General features: G+C 41.6%; 1 protein-coding gene across 2 annotated transcripts in view; it reads right to left on the bottom strand.

The window, feature by feature from the left end:
- The window catches only part of ptprn2 (protein tyrosine phosphatase receptor type N2), a 151,741-nt gene that overhangs the window by 113,147 nt on the left and 21,555 nt on the right, over positions 1-17,039 (bottom strand). Inside the window, exons 3-6 of one of the 2 annotated variants that reach the window (XM_085286999.1) lie at positions 10,044-10,157; positions 3,704-3,945; positions 626-1,079; positions 214-510 (exon numbers count right to left, since the gene is read on the bottom strand). In XM_085286999.1, coding sequence (XP_085143125.1) covers positions 214-510; positions 626-1,079; positions 3,704-3,945; positions 10,044-10,157 — 1,107 coding nt within the window. Of the gene's footprint in view, positions 1-213; positions 511-625; positions 1,080-3,688; positions 3,946-10,043; positions 10,158-17,039 lie in introns of both variants that reach the window. The other variant, XM_085286998.1, reaches the window with a different exon arrangement.

Genomic DNA, 17,039 nt, shown 5'->3' with positions numbered 1-17,039 from the left:
ACTCTTTTGTATTTAGCAAGGAAAAAGAGTTATGACTCAAAATGAAAGACTCAAAAATACCTCTGGCAGCACTTTGAACAGAAATTACATAAACAAAGCCTTACTAAAGCATCTTCAGCTTACAATGTCTTATTCTGTCTTACATTTATATGCTCATCACTACCATGAATGCTGCAAGCTTTTATTCTCTCTTTCACCAGTAGACATACGGACCTTGCTGTTTCATTCTCAGTGTGTTTTTCTGGTTTAGATCCTGCTCTTTATCTGATTTCAGGTCCTGGTCCTGATTCAAATGCATTGCTGCCTGGGGCTCCCTGTTACCCTCCATGTTCCCCCTGGAGTCAGTGGCTCCTGGTCCTGGCTGAGCTTCAAGCGCAGGGCGCTCCACATCCACCTCCCGCAGAGCTCCTGTGATGACTTCAGCCAGCTGGTCCAAATCTTTGCCCATCAAAGCATCCATGTTGATGCTGTGCCTCCCCAGTTGGTTTACCAGATTCTGGATGAATCGCTCTGGACAGGAAAAGAAGGGTTGCTAGAGCATTTATAAATGCATTAAAAAAAGCACCAAAATGCTAAATTTTCCTGAAAATGTAGAGGAGAAAAAAGCAACTATAATTGATCGTACCATCCATGGCCCTAAGAGGCTGTTTTGCGGTGAGTCGGTTCGAGTCAGCCTTGAATAGCAGTTGGTCTAGATTAGGCTTTTGGGCTTTGGAGCCAAAAGCAACCCGAGTCTGTGGCTCTGTGTGGTCGTTTAAAGCTGGTCGCACGTAGCTGAGGTAGTGGAGCTTTCCTTTGGGCCACATCGCCTCGCCACCTGGACTGCCCTGCTGAGTGCCTGGTGCCCCGGAAAGAAGCCGTTCCATATGGCTGGAAAGCAGCGTGCTCTTTCCTGGGTTCTGGTTGGAGTAAGCTTTACTGAGCTTGGGATGCCTGCCCTCTCCACTCTGTGTAACGACTTTGGTGATTGGAGGCTGGCCGGCTCCTTTCTGAAGACTATAGAGTGTGGTCTCCTTCCAGCCCTGCTTGGGCTTTGGCTGGCTGGGCTCTGAACGGTCATCGGATTTGATGTCTTCTTTCTACACACAACACAATATACTCAGTATACCACATTTAGACAATTGTCAATATGTCACACATTTTCACCAAGCTAGCCTATAATGGATCGGCCTGTTAGTAAGTTGTAACTATGACAGAGTGAAGAAAACTAACCTCTAAGTAATATCATCCACCAGATCCACCCTGGTCCATCTAAGAGTAGGCTTAGGCTTAGGAGTAGGGTTTGGGTGCTATTAACATTGCACCCAAACCCTACATGCAAGCAACAATGAATGGATATGTACTATTGGGTCTATAATTGGTTAGGCAAAGACACTATTTTTGTAGTTTTGCCTCTGTTCCTCGCTGTGAAACTGCTTCTCAACTGAATTTTTAGCGCCTAAAATTGTGGGACTGTGTGTAAAAATAGCTGTCATTCCTTAACATTCCTTCATCCATTTTGTGCAAAAGGTTTTGTTCAAAAAACAAAAAACTTAAAGTCTACCTCCTGAGCCACAGCCACCCCATAGTGGAAGGGAAAATAATTAACGCCTTATGTGAAGGTGCCTCTTTGTCAGCTGTGTCAAATACCTAAAAGCATCCTTGTGCTGAGAGGCGCTAACAGGGTAAATTATCCAGAATTATTTATTGTACAAGCTGAAAAAGTTTTTCAAACTGAAAAACTTTAAGGAGACAAAACTGGATAGCCTGCAGCAGACAAACTATAACTTCCAAATGTCGGCTGTAGGGTTATATATTTCTCGAAGTTAAGCTAAAGCTAAGACCATGTAGCTTTTTAAGGTTAAAGATGGATAATAACAAGCTTTAAGCAATATTTCTGTAGGGCTGTATGTAATTAGAAAAGTGTCTTTTTAATGCTAGTTATGTGTTAGCTTAACTAGCATTATCTTCGTACTAGCTAACCTACACACTGGGAGTTAAAATAGTGCTTAGACATAAAGAATTATAAATCTTTTCATCTTGCTAAAAGTATTATTAGCTTTAGCCCTTAATGTATGGAGTATGATGATTTGAAGCCATGTCACTATGCTATCACTGTTAGCATGCTTAAATACAAGCTTGTGAAACTGCTAGCATGGCTGTAGAGTTTGTTGCGACATATCAGTCATATGATAAGTATAACCTAGTATTTTTTTCTTTGTGACAACATTGAAATGGGTTGTACTGGGTCAGCATTGTTGTGACAGGCTTCAGTATAAAAAGAGAAGCAACCTTAGCTCGACGAGACGGAACAGGATATGAATGTGGAATCCAGATCAAAGACAACTGCTCTTGGAAATTGCATTATGGAAATCATAGATGAGATAGTGTCACTCAAAGAGTAATTTCATGCATTTCCACAGCACACAACAAACTTTAAAAAATATAACCCCTCTATCTGAGAGGGAGCAGCAATGCCTTATCTAAAGAGAGAGAGAAAACTGAGTCATCTGATTTAAAAGTTCGTCATATGAGTATATATTTGACACATGATGAATAATGTATTTACATTAAAATGATACAAAGATATTTAGAGGCATTTTAACCATTTGGTATTGTAGCTGTTATTAATATTGGCACCAAAATGTGTGATTGTGCTCTAAGAGAGGAAGAAAAATAATTCCTCTCGTGTGAATCATAAGAGCCCACACTTCAATTCAGCATACAGTATATCCATTCCACTGAACAGCATCATTATCCATGTTGCTTTTGCACTAATACTAGCTATCTCCCTTGCCATTTTCCGTCCTTCAAATGTATATAGAGAAAATGTCAGTCTTTCCAACCCCGCCGTACTGAGAGGTTATAATGGCATTAGCACAGCAAGATGGGGGCTGCTCTGCCATTCATGCTAACCATGTTTGCCTTTTTCCATCACACCACACAACAAAGGAGCTCATTTCATCAATAAGGAAGGTCCTGAACTCTTCAACTTTGCATTATGGCTGCACTGACACAGCAGCAGGAAGCAGCTCGGCTATGAAGGATGCGGAGCACATTTCACACAAAGCCCGGGTTCCACCCGAAATATAAGGACTGAATAATGTAAAGAGGTGATGGAAGATCTTTGTATAAAAAGGCTCCCAGCTCAGTGGGAGAGGAAGCGAAGACAGAAAGCAAGAAACAAAGGCAAAGTAAAGACAAGAGGGCGACCCCAGCAGAAGGAGAATACTGACACTTTGTCAAAAGAAGTGGGAAGAGGCCCTTCTATAATTTAGCCAAGAATATGTGACGCTTTATGTTTACTTGGACGATATGGATTCCTAAATCCTAACCTTAATGTTGCACCTACTTTTACATGAGCCATTAAAGCATATTTCAGTTTAGTATGTCCCTGCCATAAAGTTGAAGGACTAGATTGAAACACATTAAATGGCAGACAGCCTGACCTTTAGTCCTGACACTACTTCCTTCTTCATCATTTTTCAATCATTTAGATCCAGTTGCTTCTTAAATGCCTTTCCCACCATACGTTATCAACCTGTCATGTAAGGTTCTGCAAAATGTTACAATTAACTTTAACATTATCCTACCACAAGCCTTTTTTCAGCCCTTCTGCTTTTTTGGGTCATTTTTATGTGTTTGTTACTGTTCATTTCACTTAGATGCCCAGCGGCTCCTACACATTTACTCAGTGCTGGATTCTCACTTGAATATTGGCCACCTCATGTTGGACTCCAGGTTGTCCATCTATTTCAGCCCGAGGCAGGAAGCCCAGTCCCGTCAGGTACTTATGAAGGTTTCTAGTCAACTCATCTTGTCCAGGCCTCAGTTTCCTGTCTCTGGAGCTGCTGTAGGTGGTCAGGAGGCTTGGAGGGGTGGCTTGATGGTGGAGGGGGATGTTTTTCAATTTGGAGAGCTCTCTGGAGATGACCTGCTGAGTGATGTCATCCTGCCATGTCAAACCTGTAGAAAAAAAAAGAAAAACAAAAAAGAAGTAATATTAAAATATGATAGTTTTATTATATTGTTGCTTACACTGTTCTGCTGTTCAGCACGGAGAACTATTCAACTGTACAAGACTTCAGAGAAAGTGTTATACTGTAGTTCTCTCAGCATTGCAGAGTAAACATTATGGTACAAAACAGCAAGGATAAAGGATGAAAGAACAGAGGAAGTCCAAAATTATGACAAGCTAAACTGAAGACATGACTACACGTGCACACATGTAGGGACACATGTCTGCACATACATGTACGGACACGCACACACACATATGCGCGCACAGCACAGCCCATCAACAAGCACGGGGAGAATGTCACACAGTGGCCTGACGCCGTGCCAACATCCTTGCTAATTGCCAACACATAGTTGGGATGCAGAACTCCTGGGCAGGGGCAAAGCACAGTGGTGCCAAGACCAGATGGAGCTACCCAAGCAAAAAAGATACCCAAAACATGGCCCCATTCCCAATGAGCCAAGAGACACAGGATTCCACTGGCGGAGAGCGACGAAACACCAACCATATTATATTTTAAAAACAAGAACACACAGACGACATGGCGATTGCAGAGTAAGAGTGTTTTACAATGAGAATCAATTAATTGCTGCCACACAGCTAACTTTTTTTTTTACCAGACTCTAAAGAGGTTTCTACCTAAAGAATCCAATGCTGCTCTTGGGTTTAATAAGGAAACAGACTGTGAAGTAGAAATCTGTGAAGGAATGAGCGTTTCAACACTGCAGAATGTCTTCATTAGCCGGGTTTCTCACCCATACACGCTGGATATTCTCATAGATATTCATAAGCACCAGATGAGGATCTGAGCAATGCAGAGTAGCTACAGATGCCTCTAGTCATTCTTGGCAGCAGTGAATGGAGCACAAAGCAGCGTATGTTGTCACTGTTCTGGAACGCAGCTCAGCCATCCATCCGTACAACAATGACAGTTAACTACCCGTGGCTTACGCAGTGTGGTGTATACTTGCTATATATTACAGTGGTGATCATCATTTATGCCATCATCAGCGGGCAATGGGAGGATCGGGCCTGGCTTCAGCCCTAAAGGATCCATATGGCACCTGCAGTTTACTGTAGTCGGTTAAATAGGTTCAAGTGGTAAATGCGCAATGGCGCCGCAACAGGATGAGGCCGGCTTCATCGACTGTGACACCTCTATCCCCTCTGTCTCCTGGGGAATGCGTTCATTTCCATACATACCAATGTTTTCTCTGCGTGCGATGGGCCCCACTTGAGGAAAAAAGTATGCCGGCACAAATTACAGAATCAAAATGAGCCATTTTATAAAAGAAAAAAAGTCAGGGAGAAAAGTGGTGGGGCCTTTACGGTTGGGCTCCTCTCAATCAACCTCTCCGCTGATTATCCTGGCACTGAGGAGCTAAATGTCATGCAAATTCATCTGTAAGTCCAGAGAAAGAGCAGGTTCCATCATCAAGTGCTGCCGCTTTTCGCCTGTTAAGGATAGCATCCCGTCTCAGGCAAATGCCTCAGTTAATTAACGCCTTGCCATTAGTGCAACAGCTTTCAAACAAGCAAGATATTTCTGTTGGCCTCCTGTCTGTTTTCTGTGTGACAGAGGGAGAGGGAGTGTGTGGGGGGCTCCTAAATATTCAAAGCCTATTAGATGGGATCCTGTCTACATGACTTGTTGTTTCATGTGGTGTTTTTTCTTTTTTTGAAATGCAGATTTTTCCCTTTCCTTCACTTCTTTGCACTAACTGATTTAAAGGCATTCATGGAAAAGAGCTTGAATTACTTAGCAGCAAGTTCTGTTTAATTAGTTGAAATGTGAAATGTGTCAATCTGAATTTGACAAGTGCATTAAATCAATGTAGGCTCTGTTATATGAATGCACATGCTGTATGAGTGCCATTTGTAACATACTGCTGCATTTGCTGTGGGGTTCATGTTAGTACTCAGAACTCAGTACTCTCACACCTCAATAAATAAAATTTAATGAAAGCGTAAAAGCTCCAGCCCCACCTAGATTTAGCTATTCTCGTCCCAGTTAAATGCTAATATATGTTTATATGGTGCATAGAACATCTACAGTACAAGAGTGCAAAGACGTGTAGTTAAACTGGAGCAAATAATTTGCTCTGAGTCAAAGCCTGCAGCAGAAAGTAGCCAGAGTCACACTGAATGATTGAGTAGATCCCCCGTGTTTTCCTTATAACAACTCCAGTTTTCATGCAGCACATTAGCCTGTAAGTGTATCTTTTCTCCCCGCTGCTATCTAGCTAGGCTGTGAAGGAACAGACAGAGTGGAACATGGTGAACAACAACAGCAGTTTTAGTTGCTTGTTTGTCAAGGAAAGCAGGTTTGCGCAGGATCCGAAGCAGGACCACGAGTAACCTGTTGTTTCCGTACCGCTGGAGGGACACGATGTCAGTTTATGGTCACTGAGTCTCCCTGACCGATGATTCTTGTCAATAGAACTAATGCAACTGTCACAGTGCATCATCTTATTTGACTTGTCTGTATGAGACTATGTGCTGCTCTACAGAGGGTCACGAAATCAATCAACTTTAGGTTACTGCAGTTTGATATGCTCCATCAACTTTATGTTACCAGTCTTGCATTCTGACATAATTCTTTCTGATGTTTAACTTGTGGCGCTCGAAAGCATAAAAACTGATCTGGACCTAGTATGAACTGTACTCACCTTCTAGGAGCACAACTGCTTGCTAAGTCCCTCCTCCTCCATAGCTACGGTTGCTATGTCTGTAAATGAATGAGGTAAACGTAGAGCTACACTCGCTCTAGCCAGGGCTAGTAGCTCGCTATCGACACTGAGCTTCTAGCATCTTCAGGAATTTCGGTAGACTCAGGCAGAGATTGTTTAAAAGACCCAGGTATGAGTTGCAGTCAAAATTTTTGTAACAGCACCTTTAATAACAAAGCAAAACCTTCTCCGCCCTTCAAGGTCCTGTGCTCCTTGGAGAACTCCTCCTTTGTTCTTTAGCTAGCTCCTTGGTCCAGTTTTGGCCTCACTTGCACATGTGCGCGTATTCATAATACCATGGCCTACAAACTTGTATCAACTTTTATGTTAAACTAACCCATGTTTTATGCCACGGATTATCGTAGGTGATGATAGCTGGGCCTTGGGACAGAAAGCAAACAGAAGTCATGAAGAATGAGCATCAGGTAAGGAGCACAACCAGGAGATTGCTTGTTGTTTTTCCCAGATTAAATGGATTCCCCCACCATTACACTGGCAATGTGGACATCTCAAAACATCTGAGTACAAACGACCTGAACTTCGACGCATTTGTGCGCCCGCTCACAGCATAGTTAAAAGGCATGAGTTTTTCTGGCCACAGCAACACAGTCATCACCCACCATCTGCTCTACTGCCCAGATTTGGCTCTCTACAACGTCTTCCTCCTTTCCAAAATATAACTGAAATTTCAGCATTGGAGGAGATGTGGATTACAAAAGCAGTATATGTGGCGAGGGCAGAAGCACTGCGAGCAGTGTAGCGGTTAATGGGGAAATTATGGTCCAGTGATGGTAGCGCGTGGGCAGATAGATGGGCAGTTTTGGACTGCCTATCTGTCTGCAGTGGTTGAAAACTCCTCTCTGTAGACTCTCCGCAGACAAATACCTTTGTAAACGACAGGACACATCTGCAGTGGCATAAATCAGGCATCAAAAGCAGACGACCACAAAAGAGATAGTGGTCAAGTTTATGGGTTGAGTTCTAGAAGTTGTCCGATGCACCTAATTTTGCTAATTTATTTCTCTTAACTTCTCCTGGGAGAACTCTCTCTGTGACCTTACCTTCAGTTCATCTGCTTTGTTAGCCACTCCCATCACCCGGTGAAACAGAGACCAGAGGAGAGGACAGAATATAACATGACACAAAAAACACAGGAGAACCCACTGCCCTCCACAAAGTAGGGAAAGCACTGCTGTGATTGGAAAATTGCTGTTCCAGTGAGGGCTTTAGAGAACGGTCAATTAAATACTTCATCATTTGAATATATTGAACATCAAATTCAAATCGCTGCAGTAACTGAATTAGCTCCTGTGTGTATAGTCACACAATCCAAGGCTACAGCAGCACACATATTTAGCAGAGCCGTAATGATCCCAAAGCTGTTTGACAGCAGTCTAGCTATATGAAATGTGTAGGAAGACTGCAGCTGTGCACGGTGAATACTAACTAAGCTTTAGATGACGTGTAATATAAAAGTCATTTGCAGCTGGATGACAGCGTCTTGCATTCAAGAGGTATTGTGGTGAAAATTTAATACCAGACAATGTGCTCTGCCAATGGGGGCACATCCAGACAACCCAAGCCCTTTTGTACAAGGGTCAGTTCCTATTGATCTGAATGACATTGGTGTTGTGCATTGAGCAGAGATTGTGTGATTTCTACCTGCAAGATAAAGAGGATTGTAAATCGATTCCATTGATGTTTTTTTTCCTCCCCTTCATCTCTTCAATTTGGGTTACAGTACAATGGTCTCTATAACCCCGTCTAGCCTCAAAAAGGGTCCCCGATGTCTCAAAGATGACACTTCAATAGCTGTTGAGCTGATAAGAATAACGTGCCACCGAGCATTAACAGTGCATTGTGGACTCATCCGAAGATAATGCTTCGTGTCTGTGGATGTAATTCTACGAGACAGAATGGGCGAGCATGTTTCAAAGTGATGATGTCATGTTTGTGGTGTCGGGAGTCTTAAAATACAAGGTCACCGAAGAAGTCTCATAATGAAAACCATCTGAAGAGTTAAACACCTCTTAAAACAGAGCAGAAAAAAAAAAACATTTACACACCGGATCTCTTCTCATCCACCTCGCTCTCATTTGTTTATTTCTAAGCAGTAATTAGAATAAATGTGTGGTCTCGCCTAGCTTAATATTCATCACTCCATTTTCTCCCTCTTTTTTTTCTTTCTTTTTTTGATTTTCTCTGGCCGGCTGCTTACTCTTAATGATTTTCAACACTGGTTTACGCCTGTTAAAAGATATTAAGCTCAGAGTGGCCTGCAAAGCCAATTACGCTTGGAGGGCTGAGCGGCCGGTCACGGTCTGTGTTAAAGGTGTCTACTGCCCCCTGGTGGGTCATAGCTGCAGTTACAAACATGTATTTTCTTGGTACCTATTCATTTTAACGAGTTTATAATGAACGTTCCCGTCTATGCTGAATTGTAGACATGTTTCCTCTTTTTGCATGTTCATCTGACCTGCTGTGCACACGCTCAGGCATTTAATTGGATGTAATTAATTAGGAACGTACTGCCTGAACATGTTGTGTCTACATTTATACTTATAATGAGTACCAAATTACATATTTGCTTCCAGGAAACATGCTATTAAATTATTAAATCACAGGCCCATGAAATGAAATACTATCGTTTGCTTCATATTTTCCATTGTACACAGAATTTAAGCTATTTTTTCCCCTCTGATTCATGCTTCCTAATTAGCGCTGGCGTTCACACTGTATCAGCAAGAGAAGACTTTGTTCCCCACAACTAGTATAAGACATGAATATCAATTTTCCCACATTAGATGCACTGATTATACAAAATCCAAAGGAATGGTGGCATGTCTCCATGTTAGGAAACAAGAAACAGATATTTGCAATTCCTACTGATTTCCATCTAAATTAGATGCACATATAGTTAGTTCTTATGTAATATATCTCTGAAGATGTATAGCCATGAAAAAAATATATATATAAAAAAAATCACTGCCAGCTGCCAGTGAGTGAGCAGTACACACTGTCTGAAGTGATTACACTGCACACCTCACAGCCTTTCATCCACAAAATTAGCTTTAAATGTCTGAGCGGCATACGTGCTGGTCTGATTGGCTGCCAGAGTTAGGCGATGGGGGCACAACAATAGCCTGATATGAGTCAAATGACCTGTTCTAGCTCTCTGGTGGTACGCTGCGCCTAGCCAAAGAGACAGCTTGGCTTATTTGGCTTGCGTTGCACCATGGCAGTTGACAGGCATTTGCTGCGACTGATGCCGAAGAGACAAAAAGAAAGTTGGACAAAGATGGACAGGCTGTTTGTACCTCTGTGAGCCAGTTTCTGGAGGAGGATCCTGAGACGTTGCAGAGCAGACGAAGAAATATCATACGTGTGCAGGTCTGCACCAGCCAGTTCTTGGCACCTTCCAAACACTCCATCTACAGAGGAAAATGGTGAAAACAGGTTCATGAGTGTTTTTTCTTTTTACAGCTTAAAGTGAGAAACAAACGCACACACACAATTTTACAGCCCCTTTTTTGTGGCTTTGATGATGTAAAGGTGAAATGTTATATTTATGTGAGGCACCTGCCGTGCCTCATACCTCTGATTTCCTGGTTTTGGGGAGCTAATAGCTGACATTTTTTCCTCCGACAGCACCACGATAAGCCGGCGTTCATGGCAGGAAGGACTTTATCGGGAACCCCAGTAATCTCCCTATCAGCAGGCCTCCTGCCTCACTCAATACAAGTTGCTAGGCAACCCACGCTACAGAGCCCCTATCAGCCCCATAATTCAATGGATGGTGTAGACCTCTGAAAGATGCCGAGGCTCCGGGGGTCAGGAGGGAGTGTGTAGATGCAAGGCCTAGAATATAAATGACCCGTGTTGTCACCTTCTCTCAGCTTGGAAGATAAATCCATGCGTCTTGTTTGCTAAACTCACTAAATGAAAGTCTAAGAAGATCTCTGGAGATGAATCCTGCAGTTTCAATCTGAGCTACTTCCTCCACGAGCGTGCACTCATATGTGTGCAATCATCTATGCTGCCACGTGAGAGTATGTGTAAGGGATGCCGCTGTGATTAGCTGTGATTTAATGATGTGAATCAGCACTTGGCCATGCACCACAGCTTCCCATTAATTAGCCCCAAGATGTCGGACAATGACAGCAAACATCAATGCTATGAGTGATATTTAATGACACATCGGGAAACAAAGAATACGCAAAAACTGATGTCCACTACATACTGCAACTTTCTGCCTAGGGTTCTGAAAACAGACAAGTGCAAATCAAACGATTTATGATATATTTTTCAATCACAGACGGTAGACAGAAGTTTCCTTAGCTTTTTCTTTTTCCAGGGTGGAATAATTGTACATTTAATGACTTTAGAAACAAGAACTGGGTGCACAAATTTGAATTTATTTTGGATTTCCTGTAACCTACACTGGGACACATATGGTCAGACGAGACAAAGATTGAGCTACTGTACGCAGGAAACAGAAGAAATCACAAGAAATCATTAAAAGCCGAAATGACCATGATCAGTGGATGTCTCTCTGCATTAAGAGTGAAACATCTCTTTTGGAGATCAAGCTTAATGTTAATTCAGGTAAATAAGTTATGCTCAGGTGCAATCATTTGATACCGTTCTACACGTCCAATTAGCAATCCAGTCTTATATGAGGCTCAATATTTTGAGCTGTATGGGCCTGTCTGAAGTTACTGCATAACTGCAAGCCACTTTACAACCCACCTCCAGTCTATAACCTCCTTTTCACTTCTTTTCATGCCTTCTCTGGCTTAATCAGATGTTTAGTATTCTGTGTCGGTTCTCCCGACTCCGTCTTTCTCCATATACAAGTGGATAGTGATTGGGTGTGTCCTACAGCACAGCCATACCACCAAATATAAATGGCTGCAAATGGAAACAGCAGTTTTCTTTTGGCTACAGTGATTCTGCGTGAAAGATAATAATGTGATGTCTAACGATGCTCTAAATTGAATTCTTAGTTTTAACGAGATGCGGGTGTGTCCCTCTCCAGCTTCCCCCCCCTCTTCCCTGTGAATCATTAAATGACAGCTCTGTACAGGAATAAGCCTGTGGGAGGAGGTGAATTAGCATAGACAGCACGGTGCAACGCTCCGGAGTTATTTCGAGAACTCCAACGGCGCAGAGGAAAACTTCCCACCTACAGACTCAGATCATCACAGACGTGTGTGCATCACAGAACGTCAACTGTCTCCTTCCTCTTTGCCAACATTCCCTCTTCTTTTTTTTTTCCGGGTGTCGCAGTTGATATGATCCCAAAGTAAGAGTGTTTTGTGATATATTTTACACTATCAGTGACTATTATGTAAGAAATAAAGGGAGGCTGGTGACATAACAAGTGACGGAAAACTGTTCAATGTTTGATGCTCTGCATCCTTCACTGGTTTCCATAGTGATGGCACATGTTACTTCCTTCTCTGTTGTCAGGGACATTCCCGATGGCAACCAGATATGAAAACACACACACACACACTGTGATTTAGTGCATTAAATATAGAAGTCAGGTGTTTAACAACAAAGAAATCCTTGTTTGGCAAATATAACAGTTGACTGGTCTATCGAGGTGGTGCCGAGCCATTCAGAGCCACATGCACAATGAATCACAAAGCATTATCCTGTCACTTTAGTGAGTATATTTACAATATTGAGGAGATCAAAACAAGCAGGAATGGTTATTGTAGCTGACAGCTTGGAGGAAAACACATTTTTCTTTCCTTCTATTTTTTTGACAGATAAAAACAACATTTTAATTCCAGGCCTGGAGGTTCCCAGCATGTGTTTGGTATGCAGAGGGTTGACACGTGGGAATCAGTCAAACGGCAAAATAATTTTCCTAAAATATGTCACTATGAGTGGAACAGATCTATGAATGTCCGAACCGTCCAGCTGAAGTCTATTTGCAGTGATTTTCTGATCATCTCCTGCGAGGCTTAAGGGAGCATTAAGCTGACGATACATCAGTATGTGCTGTCTTGCAGTGGCAAGACTGCAGCGCAATTAAAGCTCAATCAAGTCCAATCCATAATACATAAAGTAGGTCACAGAATCAATCAATTGATCAGCCCTCAAATGCACCATCCCATAAATCAGTGATGTTCAAGAGAAGCTGTGACTGGATAAGCAGCACGTTGGCAGGAATAAAGAAGATTTTCAGCTGAAAAAGGTAAAGCGCTCTAAATCCAGGCACGTCTCTCCTCTCGCTGTGACAGACAGAGAGACGCCCGGCTGCTGCTAAAGCTATTTAAACTGTGAAAGCTAATGCTCTTGGATAACATGAGGAAACACTAAAGCTGACAGTCAGCAAAGCATTTCCAAAAGACTGTACATTCAGAAGATGAGGCAGACGGACCCAGGAGACAAATTAAGATTTATTGGAACAGGTGTATTAGCGCCGCAACTCATGTTATGAAAATAAATAGACTCAGATCAACGCACCGAGTCCGGCCAGATGTAGTCTGCAAATAAGGAACAATGTATGGGAACAAAAGCTAAAGTGATCAGGATATGATTAATGAAGTGTTTACAGGTTATTCTGGGCTTCCTGTGTGGCAGTTGTGGCTTTGAAATGATAATTATATTTATGCATGCTCTGTAATGCACATGGAAATACAGAAATGAATAAAGATAAATCAGACTTTCAGATCAAAACATACCGCCTGTTGAATATGGCTGTGGGGCATAAATCATCTCTATTATTACATTTTTCCTTCCCCTGAAGAGCTCGCGTCTTTTGTTAAACCCGCTGTAGCATCTTTTGATACTTACAGTTACTTTACTCGGCACTTCATACATGATTATTCCTGGATTTGCCTCCTGAGCTCTGGCGCTCTTTCTCTGTCCTTGCAGATTTTTTTTTGTATTGTTTTGATATGATGGATTTTGTAGTGGTTACTTAAGGTGTTTATGCTGCAGTTGCACTTGTTGCTGATCAATAGAAGCATCACCTAAATAGCTTAAATCTGAAATAAAGTCTGGATGTTTCAGACAATATTGGCCCGAGTGGAGGAAAGATAACCGCCAATCGATACCACACTGTTGGTTAAGTGTTTAATAGTGTGCCCCGAGGGAAACATGTAGCACTTATCCGCTGTACTTTAGCCTAGCTTGTGATAGCAGTAAGCCACAGACTTTGGAGAGCTGCATCAAATTAAAATGCATTTCCCGGGTAATCACATATGCTTTTAGAACGTCTAGAAAAGCATTCCCTGAAGACGAGGGTAAAGATTTGAAGCATTGCATTAAAAATGAGACATGACGGCAGGAAGTCAGATGGTATGTGTAAGGATATTAAATGATCTACCTAATCTACAGTTCATGAAGCATCTTTGTTCAAAATCAAAATCAAAAAAGACGGGAAGATTAGCTAGTGAGCATGCTGATACCTGTCGCAGTCTTTTATTATATCATATTTTTACAAACAATTTAAAAAAAATTAAAGTCTCATCACATATTAGCTCATTCTCGCTAGCTACAGTTAATAAAATCTGCAAGGAAGCAGTTAATTGTGATTTTAGCTGACAAATTAATGTTAAATTATAAAATATTGTCATGCTAAAGCTCAGTGTGATCAAAGAAAGCGTAGCTGAAACCTTTAGACAATCATTTGCACCAGTGGTTTAGGTTTGGCTTAAAAGGGGGTGAATATGTTGCTATGGATGCGGTAAATTTTGGGTCTTATGTTCGTGATGAATAGAGATTGATTAGTAAAGAGCTGTTTTCATGCTTTTGAGTGCAAAAATAAGAATGTGTTTTCATAAGCACTGAAAACGATAGTCAGTCACATATAAAAGGATGCAACCCTTCCCTGCCCTCAGCCACCCTGCATGGCAACAAGCCGGGTGAAGAACGGTTGGCCCAGCCCAGAATAAACCAGGTTACTCCTTCGGGGACCTGAGGAAGAGTTGATGTGGCAGACCTAGTTACTCCCACACATCATGTGTCTGTGCAGTAGATGCTGCTCATCAGGAGTCCAATGGAGAATGACAGAGCAAGACTGAGTGTGCCGATGAGGCAACTAAATAATGTTTCATTACTTGCATATTAGGTACAACATTAATCTAACATTGGTCTTTTTTGCCTGTATATATTTTCCTACAGTGAACAAGCACAGCGCAGTAATTGCATTTCGGTTGGAGACGGATTCTGTGAGCACGGCAAAATAAATAAATAAAAGCTAAAATGAAAATACGACTAGAGGCCAATCTTGCATGGGGATCACACCGGCTACATGCTGACGCTCTAGCCTGTGAGTACCCAGTTTATTACTAAACTGTTACGTGATAAGATGAGTACTCGGTACCCGTGGGCTGAATTTGGTCTTCATTTTGAACTCACACGCCTGGTAAATTTTGCGTATCCGGTCACAAATCTGTCCACTTCCATACAAACAAACACACGAACACCTGCCAAAGTACTCAAAAACATATTTAGATGTTCCTGCCTCGAGGTGCCTCAAGGATCATATTACATTCTTCATGAGTCTTCATGTTCTTATGTATCCACACTAAGACACTCTTGTCTACCTCGGGGTATTTTATTGTGAAGGTGTCAGCAGTTTTTTTTCTATTTTTCTTCCTTTTAGCAAAGCAGGCCGTGTAATTAAAGGGTTTTTTTTTAATATATTATTTTCTGTACTCTCTGCTTTTTCCCCATTTCCTCTGAAACTGGGTTAATATGGAAATCAAGGAGGAGGTCTCCCAATTTGTGCTAACTTCCAAAGTCTACCCACTCCCTCTCAATAGAAGATAATCCCAACCCTTTAAAAACCACACACACACACACACACACACACACACACACACACACACACACACACACACACACACACACACACACATCTCAGAACAGTGTTTCAGCATTTCTAGAAATAACTTTATCTAGTTTTTTTTTTTTCACTTCAGTGCAGAGTCAACACAATCAGCCAACTAGTATTTCCAACCCTTTAAAGATTTCGGGTATTCATGGCCTCGAAGATTGAAGCAGTAGTAGCCATCAGTTTAACATTGTATTAAATAAAGTCATGTTTTGTTTTGTTTTTTATGGAAGCCATGTTAGCGTAGATGGGACTGATGACGAGAGCAGGAAGTCAAAAACAGGAGCACCCTAGAGAAACTGGTGGTGGATTTTCAAAATAAAAGATCTTTTGCAGATTCTGCTTTTAAGCAGTGTGGAGTTCTGCGAGGGTCATTGCCGGAGGCATGAGATCACAGACACCCACCCAATTATGTGGCATTTTAGGTGTAGTTTTGTGCTAAAGTAAGCTAACTATAGATGCTAGTTGTTGCTTGATATTTATAGTGCAGGCATGAGTGGCATCAATGGTCTCATCTTTGTAAAATGTTGAACAAATCTGTAATGATACGTCTCTGTTCTCCAGGTATGTGGTTACTGCAGCCACAATTATTAATTTTGAACCCTTGTAGTGTTGCCACAGAGTGCAAAAACCAGTTGATTAATTGATTAGTTAGCTGACAGAAAAGTAAAGCAAAAACAATTAGGATGCATTTTATCTGTTACTTGGATAAAACCAGCCACTGGATGACTCACTGGGCTGGAAAATGTCTCAGTAATCAATAATGACAACAGCAATTAGTCGCAGGCCCAATAAAGTGTCCTGACCTGTGTATCAAAGCATTAAAAGTCATTCTTTACTTAAACAAGAGGTGTTATGTCACAGCATGATGTCCATTTTTGAGGGCCAGCTGTGGATATGGATGTAGGGTGTTCTAGCTCCTCGAGCCAGCATGTCAAAGTATTCTTGGGCCAGACATTGAAACCGGTGTTGTAACTGATGCATAGTCAAAGTTAGATTAAAAGCACTTAATACTAGAAAAAAGAGCTTGCATGAATGTATGTGTGAATTGGTGAATTAGACTTGTAGTAAGAAAGCAGTTTGAGTACTCAAACAGAGTAGAAAAAACTACCAGTCCATTTATTACCGCGATAAAAGACCAAATATTGTGACTTTACAGTACTAGTGGTTTATTGTCATTAATCAGATTGTTTACTGTCAATATGCAATAGTTCCCATGTACAGTATCACTCTTATAGGACGTTGTTCACAGGCAAAAAAAATCAGCTTCGTTACAAGTAAACTGTAAATTCAGTTGTTTTCCATGCTAAATTATTTGGTATCATTTTGTTCTTGGTAGCTTCAAGTGTGAAGGAGTTTTGGCATCAGTTTCAAATCAGTGTTCCTTCAACAGTATGCAAAACTATGCAGGAAGGTTTTTTCAAAATGTAATCAGATCATGCACGAGTTATCTATG

This window comes from Mchenga conophoros, linkage group LG9 (assembly GCF_057382185.1).
Source record: "Mchenga conophoros isolate Kocher_MC1m ecotype Shallow Benthic linkage group LG9, M_conophoros_male_GT1.1, whole genome shotgun sequence".
In the NCBI taxonomy this organism is placed as follows: Eukaryota; Metazoa; Chordata; class Actinopteri; order Cichliformes; family Cichlidae; genus Mchenga; species Mchenga conophoros.
This window is presented reverse-complemented; position numbering and strand designations above follow the sequence as displayed.